General features: G+C 37.3%; 1 protein-coding gene across 1 annotated transcript in view; it reads right to left on the minus strand.

Moving 5' to 3' along the window:
• Positions 1-253: 253 nt before the first annotated feature.
• LOC113946631 (formin-1-like) overlaps positions 254-12287 on the minus strand; it is a 45932-nt gene continuing 33898 nt past the window's right edge. The window contains exons 3-4 of the mRNA XM_027642217.1: positions 1770-1945; positions 254-434 (exon numbers count right to left, since the gene is read on the minus strand). Coding sequence (XP_027498018.1) covers positions 354-434; positions 1770-1945 — 257 coding nt within the window. The 3' untranslated portion in view covers positions 254-353. The remainder of the gene's footprint in view (positions 435-1769; positions 1946-12287) is intronic.

Below are 12287 nucleotides of genomic sequence, written 5' to 3' on the forward strand. Positions count from 1 at the left end.
CAACTGTGCATAAATAAACAGGTCCATTTCAGATGCTATTTCCTGGAAACATCATTTTTGCTTCTGAGTTGCACTCTAGATAGTGGCACATTTTTTACAACAGCAAGTTGTCTTGCTGTCCAGTGTGATGACTGCATAGGGAAGACAGTATCTGGGTGTGACATCCCAATCTTTAGGGGAAGGGAACGCCCAGGGGTTGCTCTCACCACAGCAACTCATGCAGCCTGGTTTTGGCCATTATCTTTCTTATAGGCTTCTTATAGCAATGCTGCAGTCCAAACAGATTCTGGCAGCAACTGCAGCAGTCTTCTCACTACAGTTCTTTTGGCAGCTCCTTCTCCAATCCCATGGACTCATCTTGGAGATACAAGGGTTCTGTAATTCAACCCAGAGTTCTGTTCTAAAAGACTTTCAGAAAAGTCCCAGGGAGTGAGCTGCAGGATAAAGTGTCTCGGTGAGTCCCTAACAATCCATCAGCCCATGCTGAGCACCCTTTTTTAAACTGAAATTAAGGCTTTTGTTCTGAATTTTTTAAAAACAGTGGAATAAATATTCTTCCTTGTTAACTACAAGAAACTGAAGTTACTAAATCTTTCACAGTGCAATGAATCAGATTTTTAGACATAAAATGTCTCTTTAGAAAAAGTAAAAAAAATTGAAATAAACTGCTTAGTAATCTTAGATATCTCTTACTTAACTCAAAATGTTGTTCTTAAATGGCTTTTAATTTGTAACTCCTCCTGCTCTATACAAGCACTGTAAATGCAGACAAAGTATCCTCATGGACTGCTGTAGTATATATTTCTAGCAGTGATAATAGCTACATCACAATTCTTCTCAGTCCAGTTATTTGTCTTCATCTCATCATTTTACTACAAGGATAAATAAATCTGTACTTTCACAGTAGTACAACAGTATTCTAAATAATTATTTTAGGAAAAGAAGATTAGGACAAGAAATCAATTTTATAACAAGCTCAAGAGAATAGCAATGGTGATTTTAAACACCATTAAAAGCATTTTAAATGTACTTCTAAGTCAATTCTGGTATTTCTACCAATAGATGTCACTGTTACATAAATTTTGTTAGTGTTTCTTTGTAGGAACTGTATTAGGCAGTCTAGTCTTTAAAGCAATATCTTTCAACCTTTTCAATCCCTTCCATTTTTCTTTCCTCTTCTGTTACATTCTGTTCCTTTTCCCAATTTGAAAACTTCTGCCAAAACGTGTCTATCTGTAGGCTGCTTACTGCTCACACTGGGAGCATGTAAATACTTCCAGCTACATTAAGCTGGGCCATGTTGAAGTGTCTCACATTGTAATTAACTCATTTTGCCTTCTGAAGCCTCAGAGGTTTATATCCCAGGAAGTTTAGACACTTTTCCTGTCAAACGCATGGCCCGTCTGACTCCAGTGCCAGTTCAGCTGCACGAAAACTGGGTATTGGGCTGTGCACATGGACAGAAGCACACGCACACACACACACACACACACACACACACATACAGACACACAGAGGTATGCACACACACGGTTTGCTGACCTGAATCTTCCTGGTACTTACCCTTGCTGTCTCCTAGTTGCTAGCTCCTGCAATGCATTTCCAGGAAGCAACTAATTTAAACTAAACATCCATCAAGATTTTAGAAGTGACACATCATGTATCTTAATCTACTTATATAGTTCCAAAAGTTTTCTTTATGTATTGCTTTCAGGCTTTGCTGCATAAAGATACATGGACAAAGATAGCATGAATAGAGTCGTACTTACATTCAGTTCCAGGCTCAAATGCAACACGTTTCTGTTGATCTTCTCTTTATCACTTGAATGAGTAAATGAGTTGGAGTGCCCCAATCTGCAATCCAGAACCCAAGTATCTTCATCTCTGTTTGCCACATCCAAATTAGTCAGCCCTTCAGTGATGTCATCCTTTAAAGCAGACTCTGCTGGAAGGCCCAAGTAAAATGAAATTAAATAAAATAATTCTATGCATCTGCAGATAAACCCTGCATACAGAAAATTATATATCTTTTTGAAACTCTGGTACACGCCACCAACACTTGCACTTACAGTTCTCCTATTTGTTTAAAAAAAACCAGAATGGCATAAATGGGGTAGACACTTTGTTTTCACTCAGAAAAAAAATCTTTTTGTTTTTAAATTTTGTGGGACAGATGTAGCATTAAAAAAAGTGGCCTGCTTGTCTTTCCCCTGTACACAGATACAGACTGTGTGTAAGATGCTTGAGTTTTCAACTGCTCTGCAAAGGAACTCTTACTCATCCTTCTGAATGTGCTAATTAGACACACGCATTTCAGAGGTGGGTGTGAAGTACAAAAACTAAGGAAGCTCCACAGACTGATTGGACAAACTTTTTGATGTTGGCTAAACACAGCCTTAGTGGGGACTGCGCCAATCCACATAAGTCCCTTACACCAAATGCATAAAAAGCAGAGTTTTTCAATCAGAAGTGATACTTAACACTTTGCCTTGCTCCATTAACCTTAAAACATAGTATCAACCTAGTTTTGGAACTGTTTAGTTACAAACAGACATGAATTTAGTGGGAGAGGTAACAACAAAACCTGATAGCCAAGAGTATACTCCTCTATGTCATGCGCTAGAACCACTCAGCACTCTCCTTCATTCATAGAATTGCTGGTTTATTAGTCCCCTCCAAAAATGCCTTTCATGATAGCCTCTACTTTAACAATGAGAAGAATAATGAATTCCATGAAGTCAGTGTGTTCTCTGAAGTGTAATGTCTGATATAGGATATGATATAGGAAACATACACCTCCTTTTATATTCTCTAGGACACTCTTTCATATACACAGACACATCCATCCTAGAACATTTTACCGGAAACTTCAGACACCAGCATAATTCCTGGCTGCTGCATATTGTAGCTCAGCACTATAAAAGCAACCCTGGAAGTATTTAAGGTCAGATTGGAAGGAACTCTGAGCACATAGTCTAGTGAAAGGTGTCCCTGCCCATGGGGTGGGGGTTGGAACTAGATGATCTTTATGGTCCCTTTCAACTTGGGCCATTCTATGATTCTATGAACTGCACTTACAATTTTGTAATTTTTTGGATTTTTTCTTTTCCCCTAATTTTAAAAGACCATGTTAAAAAAGTAGCACTAGGGCTGGCAGCTGTAAGAATGTTGGCTTAAATATAGGCTGATTTTCAAAACTTCTGTTAGTTTAAAGCTCAAAAAAATTCAGGTGCCACATTGTATCAGTAAGCATAGTAATGTAGAACACCTGGTAAAATGGCCAACACTCCAAAATACAAATCAGTTATTATTGTGTGAATAAACTCATCTGCTTATTCACATGAAATCTCAAAGTGAGATCCTATCAAAAGACAACCTTTCTGCAAAAAGAGTAAGAGTATTACACATACCTTTACACATATTGAAATCATGCACTGTGTATAATATGAAGATATTCAAGTATCAAGAATCAAGAATATCAAGATATTCAAACACAAGACAGCACATTTTATGACATTCTCAAGTCCAGATGTGCTATCTTTAAGATCAGAGATCTAAAAAGAGACTTGCTTTCTGACTTTCTGAATCATTGCTTTTCCGTATATTTTTACACATTTCATAAAATATTTTTCTTGTTGGCCCATATGTCATTACATAAGTCATTCTGATATTTAGAAAACTTTAAGATCAGAAATGCAAATACTATGCTTGGAAGTATAATAAGCTGAATAAAATGTATCAGTTGAATTTTGACCTCATTTTTATTGCTCTGTACAATTAGCCCTGTTATCTCCGGCCACCCTACTTTATGTGATTATGACATATGGAAAATAGAAAGTTTCAAGTGAGTGGAGAAGAAACAGTAAAAATCAACATTTTTAAGGTAATTGAACATTATTTGTATCATGCTAGCAATCTATCATGCCAGCTTTTGGTGTTTCTCTTGACTTCTGTCATGTATCAGTGCTGAAAATTTTGTATCTACTGATTTTTCATCACAAAAAATTGGATTAATGTAATATAATCTATAAAAACCATACATGCTTTCATAAAACAATGTAGTATTAAACCAGTATTAAAATGCAAATATACATAGTAAAACCCAGGAAACAGTACTATTTTTAATTCAATGCTCTTTGGGAATTCATTTTAATTTTCTAGTCCCCCATTACTGGTTGCCCATCTTGCTCAGCATTACCTTCAATACTTCAAAGCTTAATTACAGTTTGTAGTTGGCAGTATGTTTGGATCAATTTTTATCTATGTTTTTCAAGATATCTGTTCTAAAGCAGCTACACCTAAAGAGAAAATTCCTTTGTGGCAGTGAATTTTACCCATAATATGGTCACTGAAATAATTTTCATTGATTCATTAAGTGATACAGAGCTGTAGCAAGAGGCCACAATCAGAATTCCTTCTTGCAGCAGCTGGTATTTCCCATAATTAACTGTGGCCCAGCTAAGAACAGTTAGCCTGCCAAATGCTTTCTGGGCCTCTAGAAAAATTAGTACCTCCCTCAGCTGCAGAGATTCAGTTTTTGTCCAAATTTAATTTTATGCACCATCATATTAATTTATGGCATTTTTTGCTGTTGGCAGACTGCTCCCAAGTCTGTTACCAAGCCTCCATGCTTCACACTCTATTCCAGTTATAACAATGTTCTGTTATCTATGCATTTATCTGGGTAGCTGATGACCCCATTCTGCCCTGAATCAGTCCTCACCAGCACACACCATTAGCATACAACCACTTCTGTGGTAAGGGACCCATCCACCTCAGCAGACAGTGGAATATGAAAGAAGTTTAACCCTCTCTCTAAGTATTCTATTTTAAGCAAAATCTTAAATGGTCATATTTTTCCCTGAAGTTCACCATTCTGTCAGTTCCAACAGATGGATTTTACTGCTACTTACACTTACCCAGAAAAGATTTTTTTTTAAAACTGGCAACGCACTGTAATCTGTGTGTTTAAAAAAAAGGTCATATATATTTTATGCATGCATATGCAAAGAAATGTATATATCATTCAATTATAGACTACATTTTGGAACTTTTAAAATCCATATGCTTATCTTTTAGCCAGCTGAACTGATTTGACATCTTCCCCCCCCTCCCCCCCCGAAAAAATAAGGCTTCAAACAAGTCCAATGGCTACTCAAACTGTGTTCCAGATTTTACAGTTTATACCAATTAGGAGTGCCTCCTATGAGCATTACACGTACAAAGAAGACTGCCCAAATACAGATCTGTTGCCATCTATTGTCCCAAGGGAAAGGAAGACAGCAATATAAATGCAGGAAGATTAAATACTTAATGCTTCTCTGGCAATTTTTACCATGCAGACTTTGTGAGTGTAAGCAAACAACTTTTTTATCTTGTCACATTTACAAGTAAGACAAATGAGGCACTTAAACCTCAGGGGTACAGACAGGGTCACATCATCGGACTGTGATAATTAATAGTACATCCAGGATTTCCTAAAACCTCTAGTCCTATGCTGAACTTACATAATTATATAATTATTCATATGTTTGAATATTTTTGTACAAATTACAATTCTTGCCATACGAAGTCTTTTATATACCCTTAAATTAGCAAACAGGCGCTTTAGGTAACATGTAATACATTTCTGTTAATTCACCACTGTGGAATACACAGTTTCTGTGGACATGGTATGTTTTCTCTGGGCAGTCTCTCTCTATAGAAAACCTGTTTGTACTTTCTCAGCTGTCTTGAACAAAGAACTTGGGGAAAAAAATCAGCTTGTCAAACATTTTTTTTTGTTAGTTCAAGGAATTAGGATGACTCATGATATCCATTCTATATGGGAACATGGTTTGCTTAACCATGACACACTTAACTCTGAGGCCAATATTTACACTGTCTTTTTAGCTATGTTTCCTGACCACTGGTCATTCTATATATTGATATTTTAATCACACTGCATTCTTTCTAGATTGCTTTCTTATATCACGTATGATAAAAATATAACAGTTACTCTTTTTGTATGTTCATTCCTATGTAATGTAGAATTCTATTGCCTATTTGAATGTTATAAACACTCACATGCATGAATGAAGAAAACCTTTTGTTAATTAGATATAGACACTTGTGTTCACTATTTTCTTCTTAAAAGGAGTGAAAAGAAGGTAAATAAAATTTAAGTCTTTGCACACCATTGGAAATTGAGTCTCTGAATGCAAAGTTTTGTAGACCTTTAAAGTTTTGGGGGTCTTGAATTTTAGAAACAAAGAAACAAAATTAATAACCAAGTAGATTTTTTCAGCAAGTGGACCACAAAACCGAAACAGTCTAAATGCAAAAGTTGCTTATTTAAAGGCAGCATTTTGACAGTAGAGATGAACACTTTGAACATCAGAACTACATTTAGAGGACTTAAAATATTACTAACTTAAGACCATGATATTACTGTAGGGATTTAGCTGTTGCAAGATCTTACATCAGTGAGTTACAGCACATTAAATAGTCTTGGCTACACTTCCTTGCTCAAATAGATTAGGCTTGACCAATGTTGTTGAAAGCACTGGCAGAAAAGTTAAACTACTTTTTTTTTAACTTATGGGAATCCAAAATATGCAGATCCTACCAATTATTTTTTTGCTACAGGCACCTCAAATTTCATGATCCATCCCTCTGGCCTGACCTTTTTCTTTCTAAGCAGTAAATGCTTTCTGATTTTTCCTGTTTAAAATATCTCTTTGTTACTACACACACCATTTTATTAAATCTCAAAAACAGCATTGGAAGTAGTCTCAGCAGTTTCAGATTCTGTAGTTAGATGATATTGCACAGTTCTATCCACATGCCACCTGTGGTTATCTCAGATCTGTTACTACAAAGACATTAATTCTGTATAAACATAAATTTTGCACTCAGTGTTCCCATGTATGTAGCTGACACAGAGGACAATAAGATTTGATTTTCTACAGTTAAATTCTATTTTAAAGTTAAAGAAATTTGCAGATTACATGAAGTTGGAGAGAGTGTTGATCAGCTGGAAGGTGGGAGGGCTCGGCAAAGGGACCTGGACAGGCTGGAGAGTTGGGCTGATTCCAATGGGATGAGGTTCAACAAGGCCAAGTGCCGGGTCCTGCACTTTGGTCACAACAACCCCCTGCAACACTACAGGCTGGGGAGAGAGTGGCTGGAGAGCAGCCAGGCAGAAAGGGACCTGGGATTTGGATTGACAGGAAGCTGAACATGAGCCAGCAGTGTGCCCAGGTAGCCAAGAAAGCCAATGGCATCCTGGCCTGGATCAGGAACAGTGTGGCCAGCAGGACCAGGGAAGTGATTCTGCCCCCTGTACTCAGCACTGGTGAGGCCACACCTGGAGTACTGTGTCCAGTTCCAGGCCCCTCAGTTCAGGAAGGATATTGAGGTGCTGGAGCAGGTCCAGAGAAGAGCAACGAGCTGGTGAAGGGACTGGGGCACAGGCCCTATGAGGAGAAGTTGAGGGAGTTGGGGTTGTTCAGCCTGGATAAGAGGAGGCTCAGGGGAGACCTCATCACTCTCTACAACTACCTGAGAGGAGGTTGTAAGCAGGTGGGGGTTGGTCTCTTCTCCCAGACAACCAGCAGTAAGACAAGAGGGCACTGGCTTAAGCTGTGCCAGGGGAGGTTTAGGTTGGATATTAGGAAGAAATTCTTTACAGAGAGGGTAATCAGGCATTGGAATAGGCTGCCCAGGGAGCTGGTGGATTCACCATCCCTGGAGGTTTTTAAGATGAGACTGGATGTGGCACTTAGTGCCATTGTCTAGTAACCATGGCAGTGCTGGATCAAGGGTTGGACTTGATAATCTCAGAGGTCCTTTCCAACCCGTCTGACTGTATGATTCTATTGAAATATGAATAAGTAGAGTGAAAAATAAGAAAAGCTGAAAGGAAATTTAAAAATCTGGAGGAAGCTATCCTCCTCCCCTTTTAATTTTCCAGATTTCCCTTATAGGAAGGAAGAAAATGAAGAAACCTGTTTGCTCTGCTGGAGACTCAAGACTGAAATCTTAGCATCAATACAGTTCTTTCTCTTGTATTGGATAGAATATAAAGACTTATGGAGCTGCCTGTGCAGAATAGTAAACATTGTGTACTAGGTAGATGAATGAATCCTCTTAAGATTAAGAAGATCTGTAGTTCAGTGGAGGAGTAGAGAAACTGGAAAATTATACTAAATGCTGTCTTTGGGAACAATTGATATGTGTCATCTTTCTCCATTGTTGATATAGTTTTTATTGAATCTGTATTGTAGCATGAGGTGATTCATACTATAAGCAGCAAAATCCTTGCTGCAGGTTGCCTCTGTTTCCACAGTACATTTAAGAAATTCTTTTTCATGATGACAAATTGTGGATTTTTAAAAGCAAATGTTAGGCCTGGTACTTGCTATACAGCTCTTACAAAGAAGACTGAAGGGTACAGTACTTAGAACAATTTTTAAATCAAATCCCTCAAAGTGGTGAGTGTGGTAAGAAAGCCCTGGAGTGGCGGTTGAGATCCTTGTAATGCTGAGAAATAGAAGCTCCTAAAGTATCAATATCCAAAACAATTAACAATTTATTGTCTTTTGGCTGTGTCCTATTTCTCCTGGCAAACAGTAAATACAACATAATACTGCTAGTGTTGGAGGAAAAATATTTAAGAGGCTTCAAATCAATCCAATTACTAACAGAGAAATATATCGCCAAGTGAAATTAAGACCTGGCTAGCTAATAAATATTAGTGTGTTATTCTGAAGTGTGAACTTGAAATAGGATATTCTCCCACAGGAGGTGATAAATTGTACATAGCATTCACATAAACTTCTAATATTAAAAAAATAACAGCAAAAAATAGTGAAGATAAAGATTTCTGCCCTAGAAAATTTGACTGAACAACCACCAAACATAGGGATGTGAAGGAAATCCAAAATATTTACCTTTTTGTGAAAAATATTCGTGCAACTTCTCAATGCAGAGTGTATCAACTGCGAAAGCATATGATACAACTCAAAGCTTTTCAAAAATACTTCAGAATTGTCACAAACCTTAAAAATATTAGCAACATCTATCAAATAGTATAAATTCCTTTTATAAATTTTATGCTTTTGCATTAAAATAAGTTTTCACTTAGAATGTTGACATTGAATGCTCTTTATAATTTTCTTATTAAGGGTTTACATTTACATTTACAGTAACTTATATTCTTTATACTGCTTTTTTCCTTAACCTCAGTCAATTTATTCTAGACAAAAATCCCAAATCCCTAAGAGAGTAAACTCTAATAGCAAAAATAAAAATACTTATCACTAACTTAGTGTAAAAAAATTAGTAGTATTTGTTTAGGAAGAAAAAATAACAAACAAAACCAAAACCAACAAAAAAAAAGTAGGATCATCACCAGAAAGATGAGAGAACTGTATTCAAGTTTCAATGCTGTGCAATCATCCAACACGTGCTCAAGAAAGCTGAGGAATAGGAACTCTCATAACAAGTACAGAATTTATTTTCTGAATTAGGATACAGACCTGTAAGGTACTGAGCAGCTTGAGCCCATTCAAGCCTATCGTTTTAGCACATACTCAAATTTAAATAGTTTAGTTACACTGAGCAAATAATGAGCAAAACCTGCCTTGTCACTTTCCAGCCCAATCTTGCTTAGAGATGCAAGCAGGATGCCCTCCAAGTGTTCAGAATTGGCATTAAAAGCAAAGAAACAAAGATTACTAAAAATCCCAAGAGGACATAACACAGGAAGCAGTTGGCACTTCAGTGCAAATTCTGAATCTTTTACTATTCCCAAAGAAGCTTCATGTGTCCACAGCAAAATGCCACAATCAGTGTTCAGGCCAAGGTTCTGAGCTGCAATACCAGGAGCTTTTACTGAAAGGTTCCCTTTTAATGCCAAAGAATTTCATTGCTCACAGTAATTCCAGATGGGGATAACACCCTGAGTAATATAGTTAAATATCCAATCAACATTTCGCAAGTTAGCCATTTGTGGACATACAAAAATTAAATTGTATGGAAAACTTTTGAAATACCTGACAATTCACATATGTTTTTGTTATTAAGCATATGCTAAATGTCTTGTGGGGCTCTAAAATAGATAATGATGATTTTCCAATAAACAGTTTACAACTGTTTCTTTCATTACCTGAAGTAATTTCTAGCACATACCGTATTTTTTATAGATTGTCCTCAAAGCAACTACCTAAAACAGAAGCATGCCTAATACTGTAATTGCTGTCTACTATGGGGTGTGTTTCACTTTGTCGTTTTACAACTGGTTTTCTAATCTGTGGCCTTAGCCAGTGAACTAAAAGAATGTGGAGTAGGAGACTGATATTTAAATTCTTTATTTGTTATTTTGTTTAGCAAGATTTGTCCTTGCAAGCAATAGTCTTTGAAAAGATTAGGAACCTGTGTCTAGTGCAATAAGAAGAATAAAGTATATAGAAAATCCAGACAAAAAGCTACACAGTGGAAAGCTAACATTTTTTAGGCAGCAAGCTAGAATACAGGCTACAATGTCAGCAGGTTCAGTAAACGAAATAAGCGATTTAATGACTTCAAGTGTTTACATTATTTTTCTCACATGCTGTTTAGAATATTTCCTGCTGTACACTGGTTCTCACTCTTCTCTCACCTATTAGAAAGTCACCACAAAAAAGATTTGGTTTGTGCAATAGATTAATAAAAAATCCATGACAATAAATGATTTTAAATAATCTACATCTTTTACCTTACACTTCAAAATGTTGAAAACTGCCTAAAATAAGCTTTAACATTGATGAATCTATTTGCAAACGTCACTTAGGTCACTTCTACATTGAATAAATGTTATTATATAAATATTTTAGTGCAGATATTAAGATCTGACTTACTGAAGTATGGATAGAAATGTGCCAAAGCACCAGAAGCAATAATTAAAAGAACAGCCTGTACAGGTAACCAGGGACACTACCGATAGTAAGAAAACTAATTAACACTGAGTATGTTATTTATAGCTAGACCATGGGGCATATGATTCACCAGTGAAAAACTGTACTGTTTTAACATGATTTGTGCTCTTCCTCCTCCTCCTCATGGAATAACACCACATTGCATATGACATTCTACAGGAAGCCACATGACAGCCCAAAAGATATTGACAATCAGGAAACAAAGATAATAGACAGTAACCTTGCTTAACATTCATGAAAACCAAAATACACAAGACTTTGCAGCAAAAGGATCATATGTTTTATTACCAATTCAGCAGAACCCAAGAGATGCAGTGAGGATTTGACAGCTAGTGTCTTTTTCTCTCTAACCTCATTAGCAATGCTGTCCAGACTGCTTTAACATATGCAATATCTCGAGTGAGAGTGATAGTATCCTGTGAATGGGCAGAATCAACTTAGAGAATTCACCTACCTAGAGATCTGTTGAGATCATTTTCTTCTGTAAGGTCCCACAAAAAGTTTTGTAACACTAATTTTCTCCATCCAACTGGAAGGATGTCTGAGTCAGTGTCATAAAAACTACTAATCCAATAGCTAATAGTACTAATTAATATTAGTACTATTTAGTAATACTGCTAGGACAGCTTTTGATGCAGCCCTGTATTCTGTTAACTATACTAGTTTCAGACATAAATTAGTATCTCTTCCTGATTCTGACTATGTCATACAGGTGCACCAGCTGAACTCCACACCAGTGGGGTATTTCTGCACTGTTACATGGTGTCAATCTATCCTCTGGGACTTATTCATCAAGATGTTAACTCAAGAATGACCTTAACAACTGGCTCCTTTTCTTAACTTCTCCTTACTTCTATTCCAGCTCTTGTCTTTCATTCAAAGAAAAGCCACCAGCTTCTTGTACACTGCCTAGGCCTGTGGTAGTGCGTGCAAGATGCACGCAGCATGGCCCATGGAGACGTAGTATTTTGCAAAAAACGTCATGTTTTTTGCAAAGGAAGGACACAGAGGTGCTGGAGAGTGTCCAAAGAAGGGCAACGAGCAGGGACTGGGGCACAAGGCCCTATAAGGAGAGGCTGAGGGAGCTGGGGCTGTTTAACCTGGAGAAGAAGGGCCTCAGAGGAGACCTTATTGCTCTCTACAACTCCCTCCCAGGAGGCTGTAGCCAGGTGGGGGTTGGTCTCTTCTCCCAGGCAACCAGCAGTAGGACAAGAGGGCACAGTCTTAAGCTGTGCCAGGGGAGGTTTAGGTTAGACATCAGAAAGAAGTTCTTTACAGAGAGAGTGATCATACACTAGAATGGACTGCCCAGAGAGGTGGTGGAGTCAC

The sequence above is a fragment of the Corapipo altera genome, unplaced genomic scaffold, assembly GCF_003945725.1.
Source record: "Corapipo altera isolate COAL_440 unplaced genomic scaffold, ASM394572v1 23b, whole genome shotgun sequence".
NCBI classification, from domain to species: domain Eukaryota; kingdom Metazoa; phylum Chordata; class Aves; order Passeriformes; family Pipridae; genus Corapipo; species Corapipo altera.